Source organism: Bombina bombina, chromosome 1 (genome assembly GCF_027579735.1).
Source record: "Bombina bombina isolate aBomBom1 chromosome 1, aBomBom1.pri, whole genome shotgun sequence".
NCBI lineage: Eukaryota > Metazoa > Chordata > Amphibia > Anura > Bombinatoridae > Bombina > Bombina bombina.
This window is the reverse complement of record NC_069499.1, coordinates 1,098,846,953-1,098,868,775: the sequence shown is the minus strand read 5'-3', so window position 1 is coordinate 1,098,868,775 and position 21,823 is coordinate 1,098,846,953. Positions and strand designations below refer to the sequence as shown.

Sequence of the window (21,823 nt, the reverse complement as noted above, 5' to 3'; positions counted from 1 at the left end):
ATGAATTTTGTTTCTAGACAGAAATGTATCCAAACAATTTTTAAATGTATCTAGGGTATTGGCATTCACTACCTCCTTTGGTAATGAGTTCCAGAATGTTATTGCTCTTATAGTGAAAAAACGTTTCCGTTGCAGGAGATTAAATCTCCTTTCCTCCAACCTTAAATTGTGACCTCTTGTCACAAACAATTTTCTTGGAATAAACAGAGCTTCTGCCATCTCTGTATATGGGCCTTCAATATATTTATATAAAGTAATCATGTCACCTCTCAAGTGCCTCTTTTCTAAAGAAAACAGACCCAGTTTGGGTAGCCTCTCCTGATAGCTTAAATTCTCCACCCCCTTATTAGATTTGTGGCCCTTCTCTGAACTTTTTCTAGTTCTGCAATATTATTTTTTGCAATCAGTCCCCAGAACTGCACTCCATACTCAAGGTGAGGTCTTACCAGGGATTTATATAGTGACAGAATTATGCTTTCTTCCCTTGAATCAATGCCTCTTTTAATACATGCTAGTATCTTATTAGCCTTTGTAGCCGCTGCCCTGCATTGTGCACCCATCTTTAGCTTGTTATCTATTACTACTCTCAAATCCCTTCCTCCTCTGTTTAGATAAATCTTGTCCCATTTAAATAATACATTGCCTGCTTATTTTTACTTCCAAAATGTAGAACCTTGCATTTTCTCGTAACACCCCTAACTTTAAATTAAACTTACAATATAACTGTCTTAAAATAAATAAAAATTACTTGTGAAAAAAACAACCTAAGATTAAACTATAAATAATCCTAACATTACTATTTTAAAAAATAAAATTAAAATAAAAAAACCTGAATTACAATATTAAAAAATCCAAACACTACGAAATTTTTTTAAAAAACCTAACATTACAAAAAACAAACACTAAAATTACGAAAATTAAAAATAATCTAAGATTACAAAAAATAATAAACAAAATTATCCAAAATAATAAAAATTAAACCTATTCTAATAGCCCTATAAAAACAAAAACAACACCCCAAAATAAAAACACCCCCTAAACTATCAATAAACTACCAATAGCCTTTAAAAGGGGCTTTTGTAGGGCATTGCCATAAGTTAAACAGCTCTTTTACCTACAACAATTACAAAGTCCTCCCTAAAAGTAAACCCCCCACCTAACCAACCCCCCCCCCCAAAAAAAACAAAGTCTAAAAAAAACCTAAACTCCCCATTGCCCTTAAAAGGGCAATCAGCTTTGTTGTGCCCATTAAAATAAAAAAATGCCATAATCTAAAAAAAAAACCACCCAAAAAAACCCTAACCCAAGAAAATGTACTCACCGTTCCTGAGGTCCGGAAGTCCAGGCGGCAAAGATCTTCTTCCAGGGCGGCACCACAATATTCAAATAAGCCAATAGGATGAGAGCTGCTTAAATCCAATGCTGTTCAAATCAGCTATTTTTTGCGTTATTTACGCACCGGGTTTAGCACACAACTTGTGATCTTAGTGTTTATTCCTAATAAACTAAAGTGAATGTAAACACCTTGAGATTGTAATATAAACTTTTAATATAAACTGTTTAGTTATATGTAGTAAAACAACTTTGCAATATATTTTCGTTATTTTTTTGCCCCCCTTTCATTTAGCAATGTAAATTATATATTTTTTAATTCTAAGAACTGATTTGTAAATGAGGTTCTTCCCTTCATGAAACCAGTCTGGTCACTGTGAATTAGATCTGGTATCACTAACTGCAATCTCGCAGCAGTAATTCTAGGCAATAATTTATAGTCCGTATTCAAGAGAGATATAGGACAATAAGCTTCTACATTTTATGGATTTTTGCACTTTTTAAGAATTAATGTAATAAAAGATCTAGTAAATGTTTTGTTCATCTCTGTACCTTGTATAAAATAAGTTATTTAAATGATGAATTGGAACTACTATACCATTGGCTAGGATCTTATAATATCCAGCAGGCAATGAATCTGGGCCTGCTGCTTAATTACACACTACTAGTTTAATGGCCTTGACTATTTCCTCCTTAGTAATGGGTTAATTTCATTTACATAAATCCTCAGGTGTTGCATGAGGAAGGATACAACCATCAGTGAAAACGTTATTTACCTAGGAGAACATATTTGCTTATAGCAGACATCCTCAAACTTGGCCCTCCAGAGGTTTTGGAACTACATTTCTCATGATGCTCAGCCAGCTGATATGCTGGCTGAGCATCATGGGAAATGTAGTTCCAAAACCTCTGGAGGGCCAAGTTTGAGGATGTCTATCTTATAGTAATCTGATATAAATATTGTATCTTTTCCCTATATTGCGTCAATAATATTGGAATCTCTAGATTGTTTAATCAGGGTTGATAAACATTTACCCATCTTCCCCCATAACAATATAACATAGCACTTGATCTTAATGCACCTATGGAAGAAATTCTATAACAAGAAAGCTTCTGTTTCTTTTTTAGTTTGCATATAAAGCTCCCAATTCCGTATAGAAGAGTCCCTTAAATATGCATTATATGAGTTGTTTAGCTGATTAGAGAGTTGTAAATTTCAAGCATTTTTATTTTTTTTAGGTTTAAAATATGCTTTTATTTTTCCCCTTAAAACTGCTTTAGATGCCTCCCAATATACTTCATGATTGTGTACTGAGTTTTCATTATGATGCACATATTCTTTCCACTTTTCTAAAAGCCAACTCCTGAATTTTACATTAGAATATAGATACTTGGGAAAAATAAAAGAAGAGGGGCTATTTCTAATAAAATTTAAAGGGATACATAAAGTAACTGGCACATAATCTGATATAATAATTGGTGTAATATCTGCTTTAATATCACACAATCGATTTCTTGTTCACTAAAAAGTAATCAATTCTAGAAAGGATTTAGATTCACAAGTGAACCCTTTAACATCCAGGTTTAGTAATCTCTATATGTCGTTTAGATTCAAAACAATTCTAAAAGTTTTAATTAATTTTGGGCTAGATTACAAGTGGAGCACTAAATTATCACGCTCCCGCAAACGGGCAAATTTTCCCATTTGCGGGAGCGAGATAATTAACCAGTCATTACAAGTGGCTGGTTATTGCTACCGCAAGCTCGCGGTAGCAATTAACGCTTATAAAATCAACCAGAGATTAGATCTCTGGTTAATTTTATAAATCTGCCCCAAATGGCTTCAAAATACTGTCTAGTGTAGTCTATTAAAAAAAATAAAGATGACAGCATCTTTATTTTTTAATAAAATTACTGCGCTGGGCATTATTTTGGGGTTAAAATTGGTGGGAGTGGGGTGTTAGAAAAAAAATCAGCACTGAAAAGTGCCTTTACATTGCGGTCTAAGGGAACTGTGTGTTTCCATAGTCCGCAATGTAAATATATATGCATATATACACATATTAACACATAAATATATACGGCTCTCGTGAACACTATGCTAGCTCGCAATGTGACCGCGAGCTCTGGCGCTTTGTTTCTTGTTTAAAGGATCTATACTTAACTTTCCCTTGGTATAGAGGATCTAAGAGGGATTGAGGAATTAGATTAAACTCTCCAGCAAAACTGCTGTCATATAGTGAAAGTGCTGGAGACATGTGTACGCTTCTGAGCTTATATCCCTGCTTTTCAACAAAGGCTACGAAGAAAACAAAGAAAATGTGATAATAGAAGTAATTTGGAAAGTTGTTTTCAAATTGTATGCTCTGTCTGAATCACAAAAGAAATATTTTTGGGTTGAAGTCCCTTTAAGCCTTTATAAATATTAACAGTGTGTTTGTTTGATTGATCAAGGGTGATCATGGAGTGAACTTATGGCATAATACCTATTTCTTTCATGTAATTGGCAAGAGCCCATGAGCTAGTGACGTATAGGATATACAATCCTACCAGGAGGGGCAAAGTTTCCTAAACCTCAAAATGCCTATAATGCCTAGATTTCTACGTTGATATGCACTTCTCAGCATTTTGAAGCCCGATTCCTCTCAGAGTACAGTGAATGTCAGAGGGATGTGAAGGGAGTATCACCTATTGAATGCAATGGTTTTCCTCACGGGAGATCTATTTCATAGGTTCTCTGTTATCGGTCATAGAGATTAATTTCCTACCTCCCTTATTCAGATCGACGATATACTCTCATATACCATTACCTCTACTGATAACCGTTTCAGTACTGGTTTGGCTATCTGCTATATGTGGAAGGGTGTCTTTTGGTAAGTATGTTTTTATACAGTACAGATGGCCCTCGTTTTACAACGGTTCAATTTACACCGTTTCAGAATAACAACCTTTTATTCCAGTCATGTGACTGCTTTTGAAAAGCATTGAGAAGCAGTGCATTTATTAAAATAGCCAGTAGGTGGAGATGTCTGCTTGTGTTGCAACAAAGCCAAGCAAGCTGAAATTAATCAGTTTAACCAGACCTGAGCTATCTAGCAGATTTCAAAGGAACAAGAGCTTCCTGTCTATAAATCAGTCCAGATTGGAATGCATAGAAATAACTGTTTGCAGAAAAATGCAAGTGAAGTCTGTGTTGTGTGATTATTTTATTAGGTTTATAATGCTGTTTAGCATTTAAAGTCTTCATTTCAAAGCTTAAAAATAATGTATTAGGTGTTACTTATGACAATTTTGAGAGGGGCCTGGAACCTAACTCCCTCACTTCCCATTGACTTACATTATAAACTGGGTTTCAATTTACAACGGTTTCGATTTACAACCATTCCTTCTGGAACCTAACCCCGGCGTAAACTGAAGGTTACCTGTATACACTAATTGTCATATAATTACATGTAATAGACACTACTATAAAGAATAAGATGCACAGATACTGATCTAAAAATCCAGTATAAAACTGTGTAAAAACTTACTTAGAAGCTCTCAGTTCAGCTCTGTTGAAAAGGCAGTTGGAAAGCCCACTGCAAGTGGGAAATATCAGACACTCCCCCTCCCCCTTCTTTTGCATATGAAAAGACCCTTTACACAAACAGGAGCAAGCTGGAGAAGGTAGCTGACGGAATTCACATAAAACTTTGGGGCTTGGTTAGGAGTCTGAAAATCAGAGCAATGTTATTTAAAAATAAGCAAATCTATACATTTAAAAAAACAAAAAACTTTATTGGCGATTTAAATAGATCATCTACAAAACATTTATGCAAAGAAAAAATGAGTGTATAATGGCCCTTTAAGACACTCTCAGCTATGGTTTGGCATTTTATGTATTAATATAAAGTTCTAAATATATGTATTGTACTTATATTTGCCATGAGTCACGTTTATGTATATTTCCTTTTGCAGACTGTCAGTTTCATATTTGGGAAAAGCATATTTAGGGAAAAGCATATTTAGGAAAATATACCCCCAACATTGAAAGATTTGCTTCAGTAGCTTAAAATGACTAATTTGTCTCCATTACTTGTCATATCATGATTTTTTTTGTCATCTTTTTACTTAAAGAGATACTAAACCCAATTGTTTTCTTTTATGATTCGGATAGAGCATGTAAATTTAAGCAATTTTCTAATAGTATCATTTTTTCTTTGTTCTTTTGGTATCTTTATTTGAAAAAGTAGGAATGAAAGCTTAGGAGCCAGCCCATTTTTAGTTCAACACCCAGCTCCTAAGCTTACATTCCTGCTTTTCAAATAAAGATACCAAGAGAACAAATAAAAATTGATAATAGGAGTAAATTAGAAAGTTGCTTAAAATTGCATGCTCTATCTGAACCATGAAAGAAAAATTTGGGTTTAGTAATCTGTTAAAACAAGATAATATGTATATATCAACTATGTTACTTTTATATAAATAATATCTTAAAGGGACAGTAAACCTTAAAAATAATGTTATATAATTCTGCACATAGTGCAGAATTATATAACATTATTTAGGTGCTATAGCTCTAAATGCGTTTTTTACCTTTTAATTTGTTAAAAATATGGCGCTTTTACAGACCCGCTATCTGCTGAGCGGGTCTGTTATATTTAGTCAGCGCATCGGGCCAGCTGTATAGTCACAGCCCGGCCCGTCCGCGCCATAGCACTAAGTGCAGCTCGCTCCTGTGACAGGAGCTAGCTGCACTTAGTCTTATGGCGCGGTCGGGCCGGGCTGTGACTATACAGCTGGCCCGATGCGCTGACTAAATATAACAGACCCGCTCAGCAGAGAGCAGAGAGCGGGTCTGTAAAAGCGCCATATTTTTAACAAATTAAAAGGTAAAAAACGCATTTAGAGCTATAGCACCTAAATAATGTTATATAATTCTCCACTATGTGCAGAATTATATAACATTATTTTTAAGGTTTACTGTCCCTTTAACATTTAGCCTAAATCTCCATCTTCAAACATATGGTTTCTAAAGAGAAATGTTGTGTTATTTTATTACTATTACCCTCTGTTTAGATTAGTAAATGGTTGTAGAGATTCAGTCCTGAATAGGATTATCATAATATTCAAAGAACCAATAATGATTTCATATGAGTGTTAAATATATAATTGTTTGTTTTCCAGCTATATTTATATACAACAAATGTCCAATGAGATTCCAATTTACAAAATAATTGTGATTTCAAAAGTAAATGTAACACAATTAATGGCTAACTACTCCATATTATCCAATAGAAATCTGAGAACAAGAGGGGGGGGGGGCGGCAAAAACTTAAATTTACTTACATGTTAAACACTCAAATATATGAGTTTTTACATAGCAGGAATAGAAATAATGCAGTACTTGAGTGTTCTGAGACTACCATTTTGAATTCCATTGTTTATTATGAGAATAAATAGTCCAGAAAATAATTTGTCTGAAATCAAGTAAAATATGCCAAATATAAGGCACAGATATTGAGGTTTGCAATGATTTCCTCTTTTAACATATATAAAATCTGAGACATTCTACTCTTTATATATAAAAAGCAAGTGCACAACCATATGTATATTTGGTGCTCAAAGCATGATTTTTTTGGGTGGACATATTATTTTTATATCACAATTGCTAAAATACCACTCTAAAGAAGCAGTGCAGATATATTTTGTTTAAATGATCTCTGCCCTGTTTGTGCGCATGTATTCTTGTCCCGGTGAAGTTGCTAAATTCACAGATAAGTGATGTAAGTGGATTTTCAGAGCTGTATTGTGTACTACAGGTAACAGGTTAGCACTAAAAATGCAGGTTTACATTTTTGCTGTTTTTATAAAAATAAATAAGATTTTATAAAAATAAATTTTATATATATATATTTCACAAAGTTTGTACCAGCTAACAATGGAAATAATGACTACGGTCCAGGACCCCCTGTACTCAAATGTCAAGATGGGTACCCAGGTGCACGGCGGTTTAAAAAAATATATATAAAAAGAAAAAGAGCACAATTAGTAAACATTATCCAGCAACCCCATATTAAGCCAATAAATGTGTAGATAAGAGCTGCCAGTCTCAAAAAACACTCATTCACGGATGTCAGATATATAACACACTAATTTATTATAATGTCAACCAATGTGCAAAAAATAAATAAAACCACATTATAAATGGTCTAAGGTAAATAGCATATGCACTGCATTCGTTACCCAAACAAGCAATTAGGGATCCCCAATAATCAAAAAAATAATCCGTGATTTCACTAATTAGAAAACAGTTCCAAAGTAAAAATTCTTTGAAAAAGACATCAGTTAGAAATTCAAATACCCCAGGCAGGTAAAAAACACACATGCGTTTCCCAGTGTTACCTGTATTCTGGATACCATAGTACCTTCACCGCTCTCCGGTCTTGTCTGTCAACATCTTAAAAACGCTTAGGGAGAATGACAAATTTTGCTTCTGGGTAGAGGATATTCAAACGCTGTAATTCCAAACAGCATGGAAGTCGGCTCAAGCCGAATATCAACCGCTACATGTGTTTCACCCTATGTCACTAAGGGCTTCCTCAGGCACAATTAATCGATGTATGTTTGAATATCCTCTACCCAGAAGCAAAATTCGGCATTCTCCCTATGCGTATTTAAGATGTTGACAGACAAGACCGGAGAGTGGTGAGCAGTGCTTATGAGTGACACGGGGTGAAGGTACTACGGTATCCAGAATACAGGAAACACTGGGAAACGCATGTGTGTTTTTTACCTGCCTGACACGGAGAAGGCCTCTATATGAGAAGCGTCAGTGTGAATTCCCTGCTGAACTGTTCATCTTATGTCCCATTGGCATTTGTTCAGCTTACTTTGTCCAAACTGTGCATTAAAGCTGTCAAAAAGCTTAAACTTTATTGATCTTTAACTGAGCATGAATACCTGAGCTTCAAGATACCTGCATTCAGTATGAAGATGTGGAGCATCACACACTAGTACCTGAAATAGATACAATTAGAGACCAGCTTTAAAGAGAGCTACAGGCACAGGAAGAAAACAACAGTAAGTAGTAACCCTGCTACTGTAGCTGTATCCGGCGAGTTAGTGTCTTTTTAACCATTGCTAAAGGTTTACACAAACAGGAGAAAAGTGCACCCAGATTTACCTGCAGCTGCTAATGTGAGTGATCTGCTCACAAATTTTTGTGTGGGCAACTCCAGATCACATAGGATGCATCACATTTCAGTAAGTGTTTCAGTATTTAAATAGTCATGAGGTGATCAGTAAAACATAAACTTCTCTAATCAAGTAGGACAGCCCTAGATTTAAATGTTCTCTTCTCTTTGTTACTGTGCATAATAAACCTGTTTTATGTTTTTGTTTTGGCAGACCACAGATTTCTTCAGAAATGGGCAGTTATAACTGACCCCAAGGATACCAGAGCTGGAATAAAAGGCTTTGTGAAGTGCAATTTATCAGTGCTTTCAAGGGGAGACCCTATGACAGCTCCTCCTTCTACCACCAGCGGGCAGAATGAAGATATAGAAAAGTAGGTAATTTGATATTCCGACCATAGATGGAATTAGCTATAATTATCTAATAAATTATCATCTTTGTTAGCAATGTGCCAACAGATTCTGCAGCCATATACAGGGGGTACAATAAATAAACATAAAACACAATACAAAGCAGGCAGACTGGCACAGAAGGATTAGATGACCCAGTTCTCTTACAGTCTAATCTTATATATTGCTATAAAAGTTTTATGGTCACTCAGAATCACATCACACCTTCACGGTTATCTAATAAATGGATAGATTTCCTTCTGAATATATATTTTGCCAAAATTATAGACAGGGAATTTTATACATAAAATCTGTACACTTTTCAGTTGGAATAGCAATTATACCAAAGGTACTTCATTCGTTTTTCTTTATATAGATCTTTAACCAAATGTATAATGTTATACTCAGCACCAAATTAGACCTTACTTATTATTTAATAGTGCAATCTTTTTGATTATTGCCAATCAGACTTGGTTGTTTTTAAGGTGTAAAAAACAAGTGTAAAATACAGTTTATTATATGGTTGAAAGTAACCATGGACGGATATTTATTGATTTATAGATGAACTTTTGCAACTTAATCGAGATCATTTCGGTGAACAAAAAATTGTAAATCTGGGTAAACAATAGCTACTCCATTTTTCTGAATACAAAAGTTAATTCTCTAGCTACTAAAAACAGAATGGTTATCCTTGGTTGGAGATATGTTTTAAAAAGCTTATAACTTAGTAGTAGTTTTCACAATAATTTAAACTCAAATTTTAAAACAGATCTCTTTATGTACAATGAAATAACTTGGCATTTTTATTGATTTATAGATTAACTTTTGCAACTTAATCGAGATCATTTCGGTGAACAAAAAATTGTAAATCTGGGTAAACAATAGCTACTCCATTTTTCTGAATACAAAAGTTAATTCTCTAGCTACTAAAAACAGAATGGTTATCCTTGGTTGGAGATATGTTTTAAAAATCTTATAACTTAGTAGTAGTTTTCGCAATAATTTAAACTCTAATTTTAAAACAGATCTCTTTATGTACAATGAAATAACTTGGCATTTGAGATTTTTAAACTATGCCAACTGAAACTACTGTAGAATTAACATTGCATTCAGTTCTGATTGTATGCATTTTTTTGTTCTGTTAAAAGATACTCAATAAAAATTACTCAATATTTTTTAAACTTTGCCATCAACCTCTAGTGGTCACTCACCCGTCGCCTATTCATCCCATTCAAGGTTTACTCTATGGCTTATATGAAACACATCTTAAGTTCTGGAGTGATGCTCCTATCACTTCCATCGGGTATTTTTATAGGGAGACTTCTCTACTATCGCATGAAGGGATTATTTAGATCACTTCACTTCCCAGTAGACTTTATTTTGATTGATTATTATTATTATTGGTTATTTGTAGAGCGCCAACAGATTCCGCAGCGCTATAAACAAATGCGGAGTACAACAAAACAATTATATGGATCAAATGGGTAGAGGGCCCTGCCAAGAGTTGCACTGTTGTAGTCAGCTCTTAAGAAGGTGATCTACAAACAGCTGGACTCTTAGGCTTACATGCTAAGGGGGTTTAGAAGATAGAGGTGGAGGAGAGGAACTGGTATAAAGAAAGGTTAGCATAGGTTGTATGCATCCCTGAACAGTAGAGTCTTTAGGGAGCGCTTGAAGCTTTCAAAACTAGGTAAGAGTCTTCTGGAGCGAGGCAGAGAGTTCCACAAGATGGGAGTCAGTTTGGAGAAGTCCTGTAAACGGGAGTGTGATGAGGTAACAAGAGAGGAGGAGAGTAGGAGGTCATGAGCAGAGCGAAGAGGACGGGAGGGAGAGTATCTGGAGACAAGGTCTGAGATATAGGGGGGAGCAGTGCAGTTGAGGGCTTTGTATGTCAGAGTGAGAATTTTGTGTTTGATCCTAGAGGCAAGTGGAAGCCAGTGAAGGGATTGGCAGAGAGGTGCAGCAGATGAAGAGTGACGTGTAAGGAAGATGAGCCTGGCAGAGGCATTCATTATGGATTGTAAAGGAGCTAGGCAGCAGGTGGGGAGACCAGAGAGGACAGAATTGCAGTAATTGAGGCGGGAAAGGATGAGAGAGTGGAATAAAATCTTAGTTGTGTCTTGTGTAAGTGTCTAATTTTAGAGATGTTTTAAGGTGGAAGTGGCTGGCTTTAGCCAAGGACTGAATGTGAGGAGTGAAAGAAAGATCTGAGTCAAATGTGACCCCGAGACATCGGGCTCGGGTAATGATGGAGTTGTCGACAGTTATAGAGAGATTGGGGATGGAGATTTTGGAAGAAGGGGGGAAAATAAGGAGCTCAGTTTTGGAGAGATTTAGCTTGAGGTAGTGAGAGGACATCCATGAAGAGATATGAGAGACAGTTAGTGACACGGGTTAGCAAGGAAGGAGATAGGTCTGGTGCAGAGAATTAGATTTGGGTATTGTCGGGATACAAATGATATTGGAAACCGTGGGACTTTATTAGGGAACCTAATGATGACGTGTAGATTGAGAAGAGAAGGGAACCGAGGACAGAGCCTTGTGGTACTCCGACAGAAAGTGGTGACGGGGCAGAGGAGGTTCCAGAGAAGGCTACACTAAAGGTACGGTTTGACAGGTAGGAAGAGAGCCACGAGAGGGCTGTGTCACAGATGCCAAAAGATTGGAGGGTTTGGAGCAAAAGAGGGTGGTCAACAGTGTCAAAGGCTGTGGACAGATCAAGGAGGATAAGCAGAGAAAAGTGGCCTTTTGGTTTTGCTGTAAGTAGGTTGTTGGTAACCTTAACAATTGCTGTCTCTGTGGAGTGATGGGGATGAAATCCAGATTGCAGTGGGTCAAGGAGGGAGTTTGATGTAAGGAAATGGGATAAGTGTGCATATACTAGTTTTTCAAGAAGCTTTGAGGCAAGAGGGAGGAGGGAAATAGGGTGGTAGTTGGATGGGGAGGTAGGATCAAGGGAAGGATTTTTGAGGAAAGGTGTGACTAGTGCATGTTTCAGAGATGAGGGAAATATACCGGTGCTGAGGGAGAGGTTGAAAATGTGTGTGAATATAGGGATAATGGTAGCAGAGAGGGAGAGGAGTAGCTGTGAGCGAATAGGGTTATTGGGGACAGGTAGTGAGGTGAGAGCGCAGTATAAGTGCTGAAACTTCTTCCTCAGTAACAGCGGAGAATGAGCTAAGTTTAAGATTATGTGGGTTGTGGTTGATTGAGAGCATTTGAGGGGTGAGAGAATGGAATTATGTTGAGAGCTGATTTAGTTTCTGATGGAGTCGATATTGTAAATGAAGTGGCTGGCAAAGTCTTGAGCTGACAGAGAAGTTGTATTAGGATGTGTGGGAGGGCGGAGAAGAGTATTGAAAGTGGAGAACAGACGTTTTGGGTTTGAAGAAAGATTAGAGATAAGAGTAGAGAAGTAGTGTTGCTTAAGGAGATTAAGGGCAGAATAATAGAAGTTCAAGATCAGCTGAACTCCGAGATTTTCTCCAGTGCCGGCGCTCAGCAGTACAGGAACATCTGCGTAGGTACTGTGTAAGAGGAGTATGCCAAGGCTGAGGATGAGTGTGTGATTTCCGAGCTATGGTAAGAGGGGCCAGATTGTCAAGGGCGGATGTAAGGGTGGAATTATAGTGGCAGATAGATTAGTCAGGGCAGGAAAAGGAGGAGAAGGATGAGAGGAGAGGTTCGAGGGAATTAGCAAGCTGTTGCTGATCTAATGACATAATGCTTCTGTGAAGTTTGGTGTGAGGAGTAGAAGGAGGGAGAGTTGTAGGGAGGGATGATATGTTGTAAGCAAGGAGATGGTGGTCAGAAAGAGGAAAAGGGGAGTTTGTGAAGTTTGAGAGAGTGCATTGAAAGCTAAAGATCAGGTCAAGGGAGTGACCGTCTGTGTGAGTGGGAGAATCAGTCCATTGTGACAAACCGAAAGAGGAAGTGAGTTGCAGAAGTTGTTTTGCAGAAGAGGCAGTGGGATTGTCAAGAGGGATGTTGAAGTCTCCAAGAATGAGGACAGGGGTGTCTGAAGAAAGGAAATAAGGTAGCCAGGCAGCCAAGTGATCTAGAAATTGAGTTGAGTAGCCAGGGGGTCGGTATATGACTGCAACACGTATAGAGAGAGGAGAGAATAAGCGAATCATGTGGGTTTCAAATGAGAAAAATGTGAGGGAAGAGATGGGATGTATTTCTTGAAAGGTGCAACGAGAGGAAAGTAAAATACCAACACCACCTCCTTGTCTATTTCCAGACCTAGGAGTGTGGCTGAAGCGGAGACCCCCATGTGACAGAGCAGCAGTGGCTGCTGTGTCTAGGGGAGAGCCAGGTTTCTGTTAGGGCAAGAAGGTTGAGGGAGCAAGAAATAAAGAGGTCAAGTATAAAATTGAGCTTGTTGCAAACAGAGCTAGAGTTCCAGAGTGCACAAGTGAAAGGGGTAGTGGCTTTTGATGCAAGAGGAATGTGAGTAAGGTTGGCAGAGTTTTGTTTTCTGAGTCTATGGGACGTTACACATGGATGTGAACGGCTAGGCAGTTGCTGGAGACCAGGATTAGGGGAGATGTCACCAGCAGTTAGTAAAAGCAAGAGTGACATGAGATGAGATACAGATTTGCAGTAATGAGATTGTTTTTGAGATGAGGTGCAGGGGGAGAAAGAGTGTTTAGAAATAGGTAAAGTTCAAAAGTAAGGTGAGTTTAAGAGAGATGGGCTAATAAACAATGCAGGTGGAGAGGGAGTAATTGAATAATGTATTTTATTATAGAGACAAGAGGCAGCAAAAAGGAATGTGAATATATTGAGCATTTTTACAAAAGTGGGAACCAATTAAACACATAAGACACAATATTACAGTAGCAGTTGCATAAGGAAACAATGAGGTACATAAAACATAATATTACTCTCTCTCTGTTTCCCGCTCCTCACCCCCGCACACATAGACACATTTGTACACGCTTTTGTGCACCCTCTATACCTTAGATCCAAGGGGAGGTAGTTAGGGCATAGGCATTCCATCTTTAGGGTAGTTAGAATTTGTTAGGTTAGTGTTTAGAGTTAGAATGGTTGTTCGTTGAAAATAATATAAAATATTGAGGGATACGTGCAAGCTAACAGGTTAAAGTGGCATGTTATAAGTTATAATCAACAGATCCATAATGCATCTATCCGGTAAGACTGCCTCACCTTTGACATGTGAAAGATATATGTTATATTTGCTCATACTCACTGTGTTACTGTGCCTTGTAAATCTGCCTACCAATGTCAAGACAAATGGATGTATTTGTGGATTATGTGTTATTTTGTTGTATCCTCAATAATAAAAAACAAATTTAAAAAAACAACAACATAATATTACAAAAGTACTTGCCTTGTGTCTTGCTCCTTGCCCAATCCTTGTTCAATTCTTGTATAATTCTATTGTTAATGCCTCACTTATAAAATGTACACTGCCCAGGCAATGCACCCCTATGCAATGCACCTCCCAAACTTGTGTGAAATATATGGAGGCAGGTCAGTCAGCTGAATCCACTAAATTTAGTTGATTGCTAATCAAAGACAATTTGAAAGTTAGATTCTGGTCTGGTCAGGGTGAGATGTTAAGTAAACAGACAAAAATATTTGGAGGAGGTTAAAACTATGGCATAAGACAGCTATACATTTTAGAATAATAGCAAGTATTGATAAGGATTGAACATCACATGGCAATTAACAAAACATTAGAAGTAAGACATTGGATAACAGTACAACAAATGTAGGACTAAATTAACAACCTAAAATCATTTGCTCTATATAAATATACACGTACCAGAAGAGAGTTACAGGAGAGGAAAAAACACCAGAGTGCAGTGAATGCTTTGCAGATTGACAGGGACTCTATTCAAATACCATAAGAGAGTTACAAGAGAGGAAAAAACACCAGAGTGCAGTGAATGCTTTGCAGATTGACAGGGACTCTATTCAAATACCATAAGAGAGTTACAAGAGAGGAAAAAACACCAGAGTGCAGTGAATGCTTTGCAGATCGACAGGGACTCTATTCAAATACCATAAGAGAGTTACAAGAGAGGAAAAAACACCAGAGTGCAGTGAATGCTTTGCAGATTGACAGGGACTCTATTCAAATACCATAAGAGAGTTACAAGAGAGGAAAAAACACCAGAGTGCAGTGAATGCTTTGCAGATCGACAGGGACTCTATTCATGTACCATAAGAGAGTTACAAGAGAGGAAAAAAACACCAGAGTGCAGTGAATGCTTTGCAGATTGACAGGGACTCTATTCAAATACCATAAGAGAGTTACAAGAGAGGAAAAAACACCAGAGTGCAGTGAATGCTTTGCAGATTGACAGGGACTCTATTCAAATACCATAAGAGAGTTACAAGAGAGGAAAAAACACCAGAGTGCAGTGAATGCTTTGCAGATCGACAGGGACTCTATTCATGTACCATAAGAGAGTTACAAGAGAGGAAAAAAACACCAGAGTGCAGTGAATGCTTTGCAGATCGACAGGGACTCTATTCACGTACCATAAGAGAGTTACAAGAGAGGAAAAAAACACCAGAGTGCAGTGAATGCTTTGCAGATTGACAGGGACTCTGTTCATGTACCATAAGAGAGTTACAAGAGAGGAAAAAACACCAGAGTGCAGTGAATGCTTTGCAGATTAACAGGGACTCTATTCACGTACCATAAGAGAGTTACAAGAGAGGAAAAAAACACCAGAGTGCAGTGAATGCTTTGCAGATTGACAGGGACTCTATTCACGTACCATAAGAGAGTTACAAGAAAGGAAAAAAGAAAGAAAAAAAAGATTGATACCATCTTATGGCCTCTATTTATCATGCCGTCGACTTTCTAGCATTCAACGGCACCAATACGCTCGAAAAGATCGCCTAACATCGCTTCCGCGGACCTGAATACGCTCGCCAAAATTATGAAGAAAGCTGTCAAAAAGCCACGCACTAAGTATGGTGCGATGAGCAGCGGACTGTTGTTAACTAACAGTCATCGATCTCGCTGCTCATCGGCTTATTCGCAGCTTTCTTGCTACCCTGTCACTAAGCACCCACACTATACTATACTGTTTTACCACTATACCGCTGTCCCAGAGCCCACTGCACCTAAATAAAGTTATTAACCCCTAAACCGCCGCTCACGGAGCCCACTGCAACTAAATAAAATGTTTAACCCCTAAACCGCCGCTCACGGACCCCGCCGCCACCTACATTAAATTTATTAACCCCTAATCTGACCCCCCTCCACCGCCGCCACCTACATTAAATTTATTAACCCCTAATCTGACCCCCTACACCGCCGTCACCTACATTAAATTTATTAACCCCTAATCTGACCCCCTACACCGCCGCCACCACCTACATTAAATTTATTAACCCCTAATCTCCCGCCCCCAACATCGCCACCACTATATTAAATTTATTAACCCCTAAATTTAAGTCTAACTCTAACCCCCACTAATTATAAAAATATAATTTAAAATACTCTAAATAAATAATTTCTATTTAAAACTAAATACTTACCTGTAAAATACACCCTAAGATAGCTACAATATAACTAATAGTTACATTGTAGCTATTTTAGGGTTTATTTTTATTTTACAGGCAAGTTTGTATTTATTTTAACTAGGTACAATAGTTAGTAAATAGTTATTAACTATTTAATAACTACCTAGCTAAAATAAATACAAAAGTACCTGTAAAATAAAACCTAACCTGTTACAATTACACCTAACACTACACTATAATTAAATAAATTAAATAAATTAACTACAATTAACTACAATTAATTAAAATTAACTATGTACAAAAAAATACACTAAATTACAGAAAATAAAAAAATAATTACAAGCTTTTTAAACTAATTGCACCTAATCTAATCCCCATAATAAAATAAAAAAGCCCCCCAAAATAATAAAAATCCCTACCCTACACTAAATTACAAATAGCCCTTAAAAGGGCTTTTTGCGGGGCATTGCCCCAAAGTAATCAGCTCTTTTACCTGTAAAAAAAAAGACAATACCCCCCAAAATTACAACCCACCACCCACACACCCAACCCTACTCTAAAACCCACCCAATCCCCCCTTAATAAAACCTACCACTACCCCCCTGAAGATCACCCTACCTTGAGACGTCTTCACCCAACCGGGCCTAAGTCCTCAACGAAGCCGGGCGAAGTCTTCATCCAACCGGGCAGAAGAGGTCCTCCAGATGGGCAGAAGTCTTCATCCAGGCGGCATCTTCTATCTTCATCCATCTGACGAGGAGCGGCTCCATCTTGAAGACATCCAACGCAGAGCATCCATCCAGACCGACGACTACCCGACGAATGAATATTCCTTTAAATGACGTCATCCAAGATGGCGTCCCTTGAATTCCGATTGGCTGATAGAATTCTATCAGCCAATCGGAATTAAGGTAGGAAAAATCCTATTGGCTGATGCAATCAGCCAATAGGATTGAGCTTGCATTCTATTGGCTGATTGGAACAGCCAATAGAATGCAAGCTCAATCCTATTGGCTGATTGGATTTTTTCCTACCTTAATTTCGATTGGCTGATAGAATTCTATCAGCCAATTGGAATTCAAGGGACGCCATCTTGGATGACGTCATTTAAAGGACCAGTCATTCGTCGGGTAGTCGTCGGTCAAGATGGAGCCGCTCCTCGTCGGATGGATGAAGATAGAAGATGCCGCCTGGAGGAAGACTTCTGCCCGCCTGGAGGACCTCTTCTGCCCGGTTGGATGAAGACTTCGCCCGGCTTCGTTGAGGACTTAGGCCCGGTTGGGTGAAGACGTCTCAAGGTAGGGTGATCTTCATGGGGTCGTGTTAGGTTTTATTAAAGGGGGATTGGGTGGTTTATAGAGTAGGGATGGGTGTGTGGGTGGTGGGTTTTAATGTAGGGGGGTATTGTCTTTTTTTTTACAGGTAATAGAGCTGATTACTTTGGGGCAATGCACCGCAAAAAGCCCTTTTAAGGGCTATTTGTAATTTAGTATAGGGTAGGGATTTTTATTATTATGGGGGGCTTTTTTTATTTTATTAGGGGGATTAGATTAGGTGTAATTAGTTTAAAATTCTTGTAATAATTTTTTTATTTTATGTAATTTAGTGGGGTTTTTTTGTACTTTAGTTAATTTTATTTTAATTAATTGTAGTTAATTTTATTTAATTTATTTAAATATAGTGTAGTGTTAGGTGTAATTGTAACTTAGGTTAGGTTTTATTTTACAGGTACTGTATATTTGTATTAATTTTAACTAGGTACTTACGGCTAGATTTAGAGTTTTGTCGGTAAGGACCCGCGTAGCTAACGCTGGCTTTTTTCTGGTCGCACCTTTAAAATAACTCTGGTATTGAGAGTCCATATAATGTCAGCATTAGGCTCCAAAAAAGGAGCGTAGAGCATATTTAACGCAAATGCAACTCTCGATACCAGAGTTGCTTACGGACGCGGCCAGCCTCAAAAACGTGCTCGTGCACGATTCCCCCATAGGAAACAATGGGGCTGTTTGAGCTGAAAAAAAACCTAACACCTGCAAAAAAGCCGCGTTCAGCTCCTAACGCAGCCCCATTGTTTGCTATGGGGAAACACTTCCTACGTCTGCACCTAACACTCTAACATGTACCCCGAGTCTAAACACCACTAACCTTACACTTATTAACCCCTATTCTGCCACCCCCGCTATCGCTGACCCCTGTATATTATTTTTAACCCCTAATCTGCCGCTCCGTAAACTGCCGCTACTTACATTATCCCTATGTACCCCTAATCTGCTGCCCCTAACACCGCCGACCCCTATATTATATTTATTAACCCCTAATCTGCCCCCCACAACGTCGCCTCCACCTGCCTACACTTATTAACCCCTAATCTGCCGACCGTACCTCACCGCTATTATAATAAAGTTATTAACCCCTAATCCGCCTCACTAACCCTATAATAAATAGTATTAACCCCTAATCTGCCCTCCCTAACATCGCCAACACCTAACTTCAAACATTAACCCCTAATCTGCCGACTGGAGCTCACCGCTATTCTAATAAATGTATTAACCCCTAAAGCTAAGTCTAACCCTAACCCTAACACCCCCCTAAGTTAAATATAATTTAAATCTAACGAAATTAATTAACTCTTCTTAAATAAATTATTCCTATTTAAAGCTAAATACTTACCTGTAAAATAAATCCTAATATAGCTACAATATAAATTATAATGATATTATAGCTATTTTAGGATTTATATTTATTTTACAGGTAACTTTGTATTTATTTTAACCAGGTACCTTTGCGGGGCATGCCCCAAGAAGTTCAGCTCTTTTGCCTGTAAAAAAAAACATACAATACCCCCCCAACATTGCAACCCATCACCCACATACCCCTAATCTAACCCAAACCCCCCTTAAATAAACCTAACACTAAGCCCCTGAAGATCTCCCTACCTTGAGTAGTCTTCACCCAGCCGAGCCAAATTCTTCATCCAAGCGGAGCAAGAAGAGGTCTTCCATCCGATTGAAGTCTTCATCCAAGCGGGGCAGAAGAGGTCTTCCATCCGATTGAAGTCTTCATCCAAGCGGGATCTTCTATCGTCATCCATCCGGAGCGGAGCGGCAGCATCCTGAAGACCTCCGACGCAGAACATCCATCCTGGCCGACGACTGAACGACGAATGACGGTTCCTTTAAATGACGCCATCCAAGATGGCGTCCCTCGAATTCCGATTGGCTGATAATATTCTATCAGCCAGTCGGAATTAAGGTAGGAATATTCTGATTGGCTGATTCCATCAGCCAATCAGAATCAAGTTCAATCCAATTGGCTGATTCAATCAGCCAATCAGATTGAGCTTGCATTCTATTGGCTGTTCCGATCAGCCAATAGAATGCGAGCTCAATCTGATTGGCTGATTGGATCAGCCAATCGGATTGAACTTGATTCTGATTGGCTGATTCCATCAGCCAATCAGAATATTCCTACTTTAATTCCGATTGGCTGATAGAATCCTATCAGCCAATCGGAATTCGAGGGACGCCATCCTGGATGACGTCATTTAAAGGAACCGTCATTCGTCGTCTAGTCGTCGGAGAAGAAGGATGGATCTGCGATGGAGGTCTTCAAGATGGAGCCGGTCCTCATCGGATGAAGATAGAAGATGCCGCTTTGAAGAAGATGGTTGCCGGTCCGGATCTACTCTTCTTCCCAGATAGGATGAAGACTTTGGACCCTCTTCTGGACTTCTTCAGCCGGCGGATGATGGATGTCTAGCCCCCGCTTGGGCTTGGATGAAGATTTTGGAGCCAGGACGGATCGGTGATACCTGGTTAGGTGAAGATAAGGTAGGAAGATCTTCAGGGGCTTACTGTTAGGTTTATTTAAGGGGGGTTTGGGTTAGATTAGGGGTATGTGGGTGGTGGGTTGTAATGTTGGGGGGGGGGTATTGTATGTTTTTTTTACAGGCAAAAGAGCTGAACTTCTTGGGGCATGCCCCACAAAGGGCCCTGTTCAGGGCTGGTAAGGTAAAAGAGCTTTGAACTTTAGTAATTTAGAATAGGGTAGGGCATTTTTTTTATTTTGGGGGGCTTTGTTATTTTATTAGGGGGCTTAGAGTAGGTGTAATTAGTTTAAAATTGTTGTAATATATTTCTAATGTTTGTAAATATTTTTTTATTTTTTGTAACTTAGTTCTTTTTTATTTTTTGTACTTTAGTTTATTTCATTGTATTTATTTGTAGATATTGTATTTAATTAATGTATTGATAGTGTAGTGTTAGGTTTAATTGTAGGTAATTGTAGGTATTTTATTTAATTAATTTATTGATAGTCTAGTGTTAGGTTTAATTGTAACTTAGGTTAGGATTTATTTTACAGGTAATTTTGTAATTATTTTAACTATTTTAGCTATTAAATAGTTCTTAACTATTTAATAGCTATTGTACCTGGTTAAAATAAATACAAAGTTACCTGTAAAATAAATATAAATCCTAAAATAGCTAAGATATAATTATAATTTATATTGTAGCTATATTAGGATTTATTTTACAGGTAAGTATTTAGCTTTAAATAGGAATAATTTATTTAAGAAGAGTTAATTAATTTCGTTAGATTAAAATTATATTTAATTTAGGGGGGTGTTAGTGTTAGGGTTAGACTTAGCTTTAGGGGTTAATACATTTATTAGAATAGCGGTGAGCTCCAGTCGGCAGATTAGGGGTTAATAATTGAAGTTAGGTGTCGGCGATGTTAGGGAGGGCAGATTAGGGGTTAATACTATTTATTATAGGGTTAGTGAGGCGGATTAGGGGTTAATAACTTTATTATAGTAGCGCTCAGGTCCGCTCGGCAGATTAGGGGTTAATAAGTGTAGGCAGGTGGAGGCGACGTTGAGGGGGGCAGATTAGGGGTTAATAAATATAATATAGGGGTCGGCGGTGTTAGGGGCAGCAGATTAGGGGTACATAAGTATAACGTAGGTGGCGGTCGGCAGATTAGGGGTTAAAAAAATGTAATCGAGTGGCGGCGATGTGGGGGGGCCTCGGTTTAGGGGTACATAGGTAGTTTATGGGTGTTAGTGTACTTTAGAGTACAGTAGTTAAGAGCTTTATGAACCGGCGTTAGCCCAGAAAGCTCTTAACTACTGACTTTTTTCTGCGGCTGGAGTTTTGTCGTTAGAATTCTAACGCTCACTTCAGACACGACTCTAAATATTGGAGTTAGAAAGATCCTATTGAAAAGATAGGATACGCAATTGACGTAAGGGGATCTGCGGTATGGAAAAGTCGCGGCTGAAAAGTGAGCGTTAGACCCTTTTTTGAGTGACTCCAAATACCGGAGGTAGCCTAAAACCAGCGTTAGGAGCCTCTAACGCTGGTTTTCACGGCTACCGCCAAACTCCAAATCTAGGCCTTAGTAAATACTTAATA

General features: G+C 38.1%; 1 protein-coding gene across 1 annotated transcript in view; it reads left to right on the top strand.

Annotated features, from left to right (window-relative positions):
• Nucleotides 1-21,823, top strand: part of LOC128663152 (fer-1-like protein 4) — a 284,642-nt gene that overhangs the window by 148,295 nt on the left and 114,524 nt on the right. Inside the window, exon 12 of the mRNA XM_053717349.1 lies at nucleotides 8,722-8,881. Coding sequence (XP_053573324.1) covers nucleotides 8,722-8,881 — 160 coding nt within the window. The remainder of the gene's footprint in view (nucleotides 1-8,721; nucleotides 8,882-21,823) is intronic.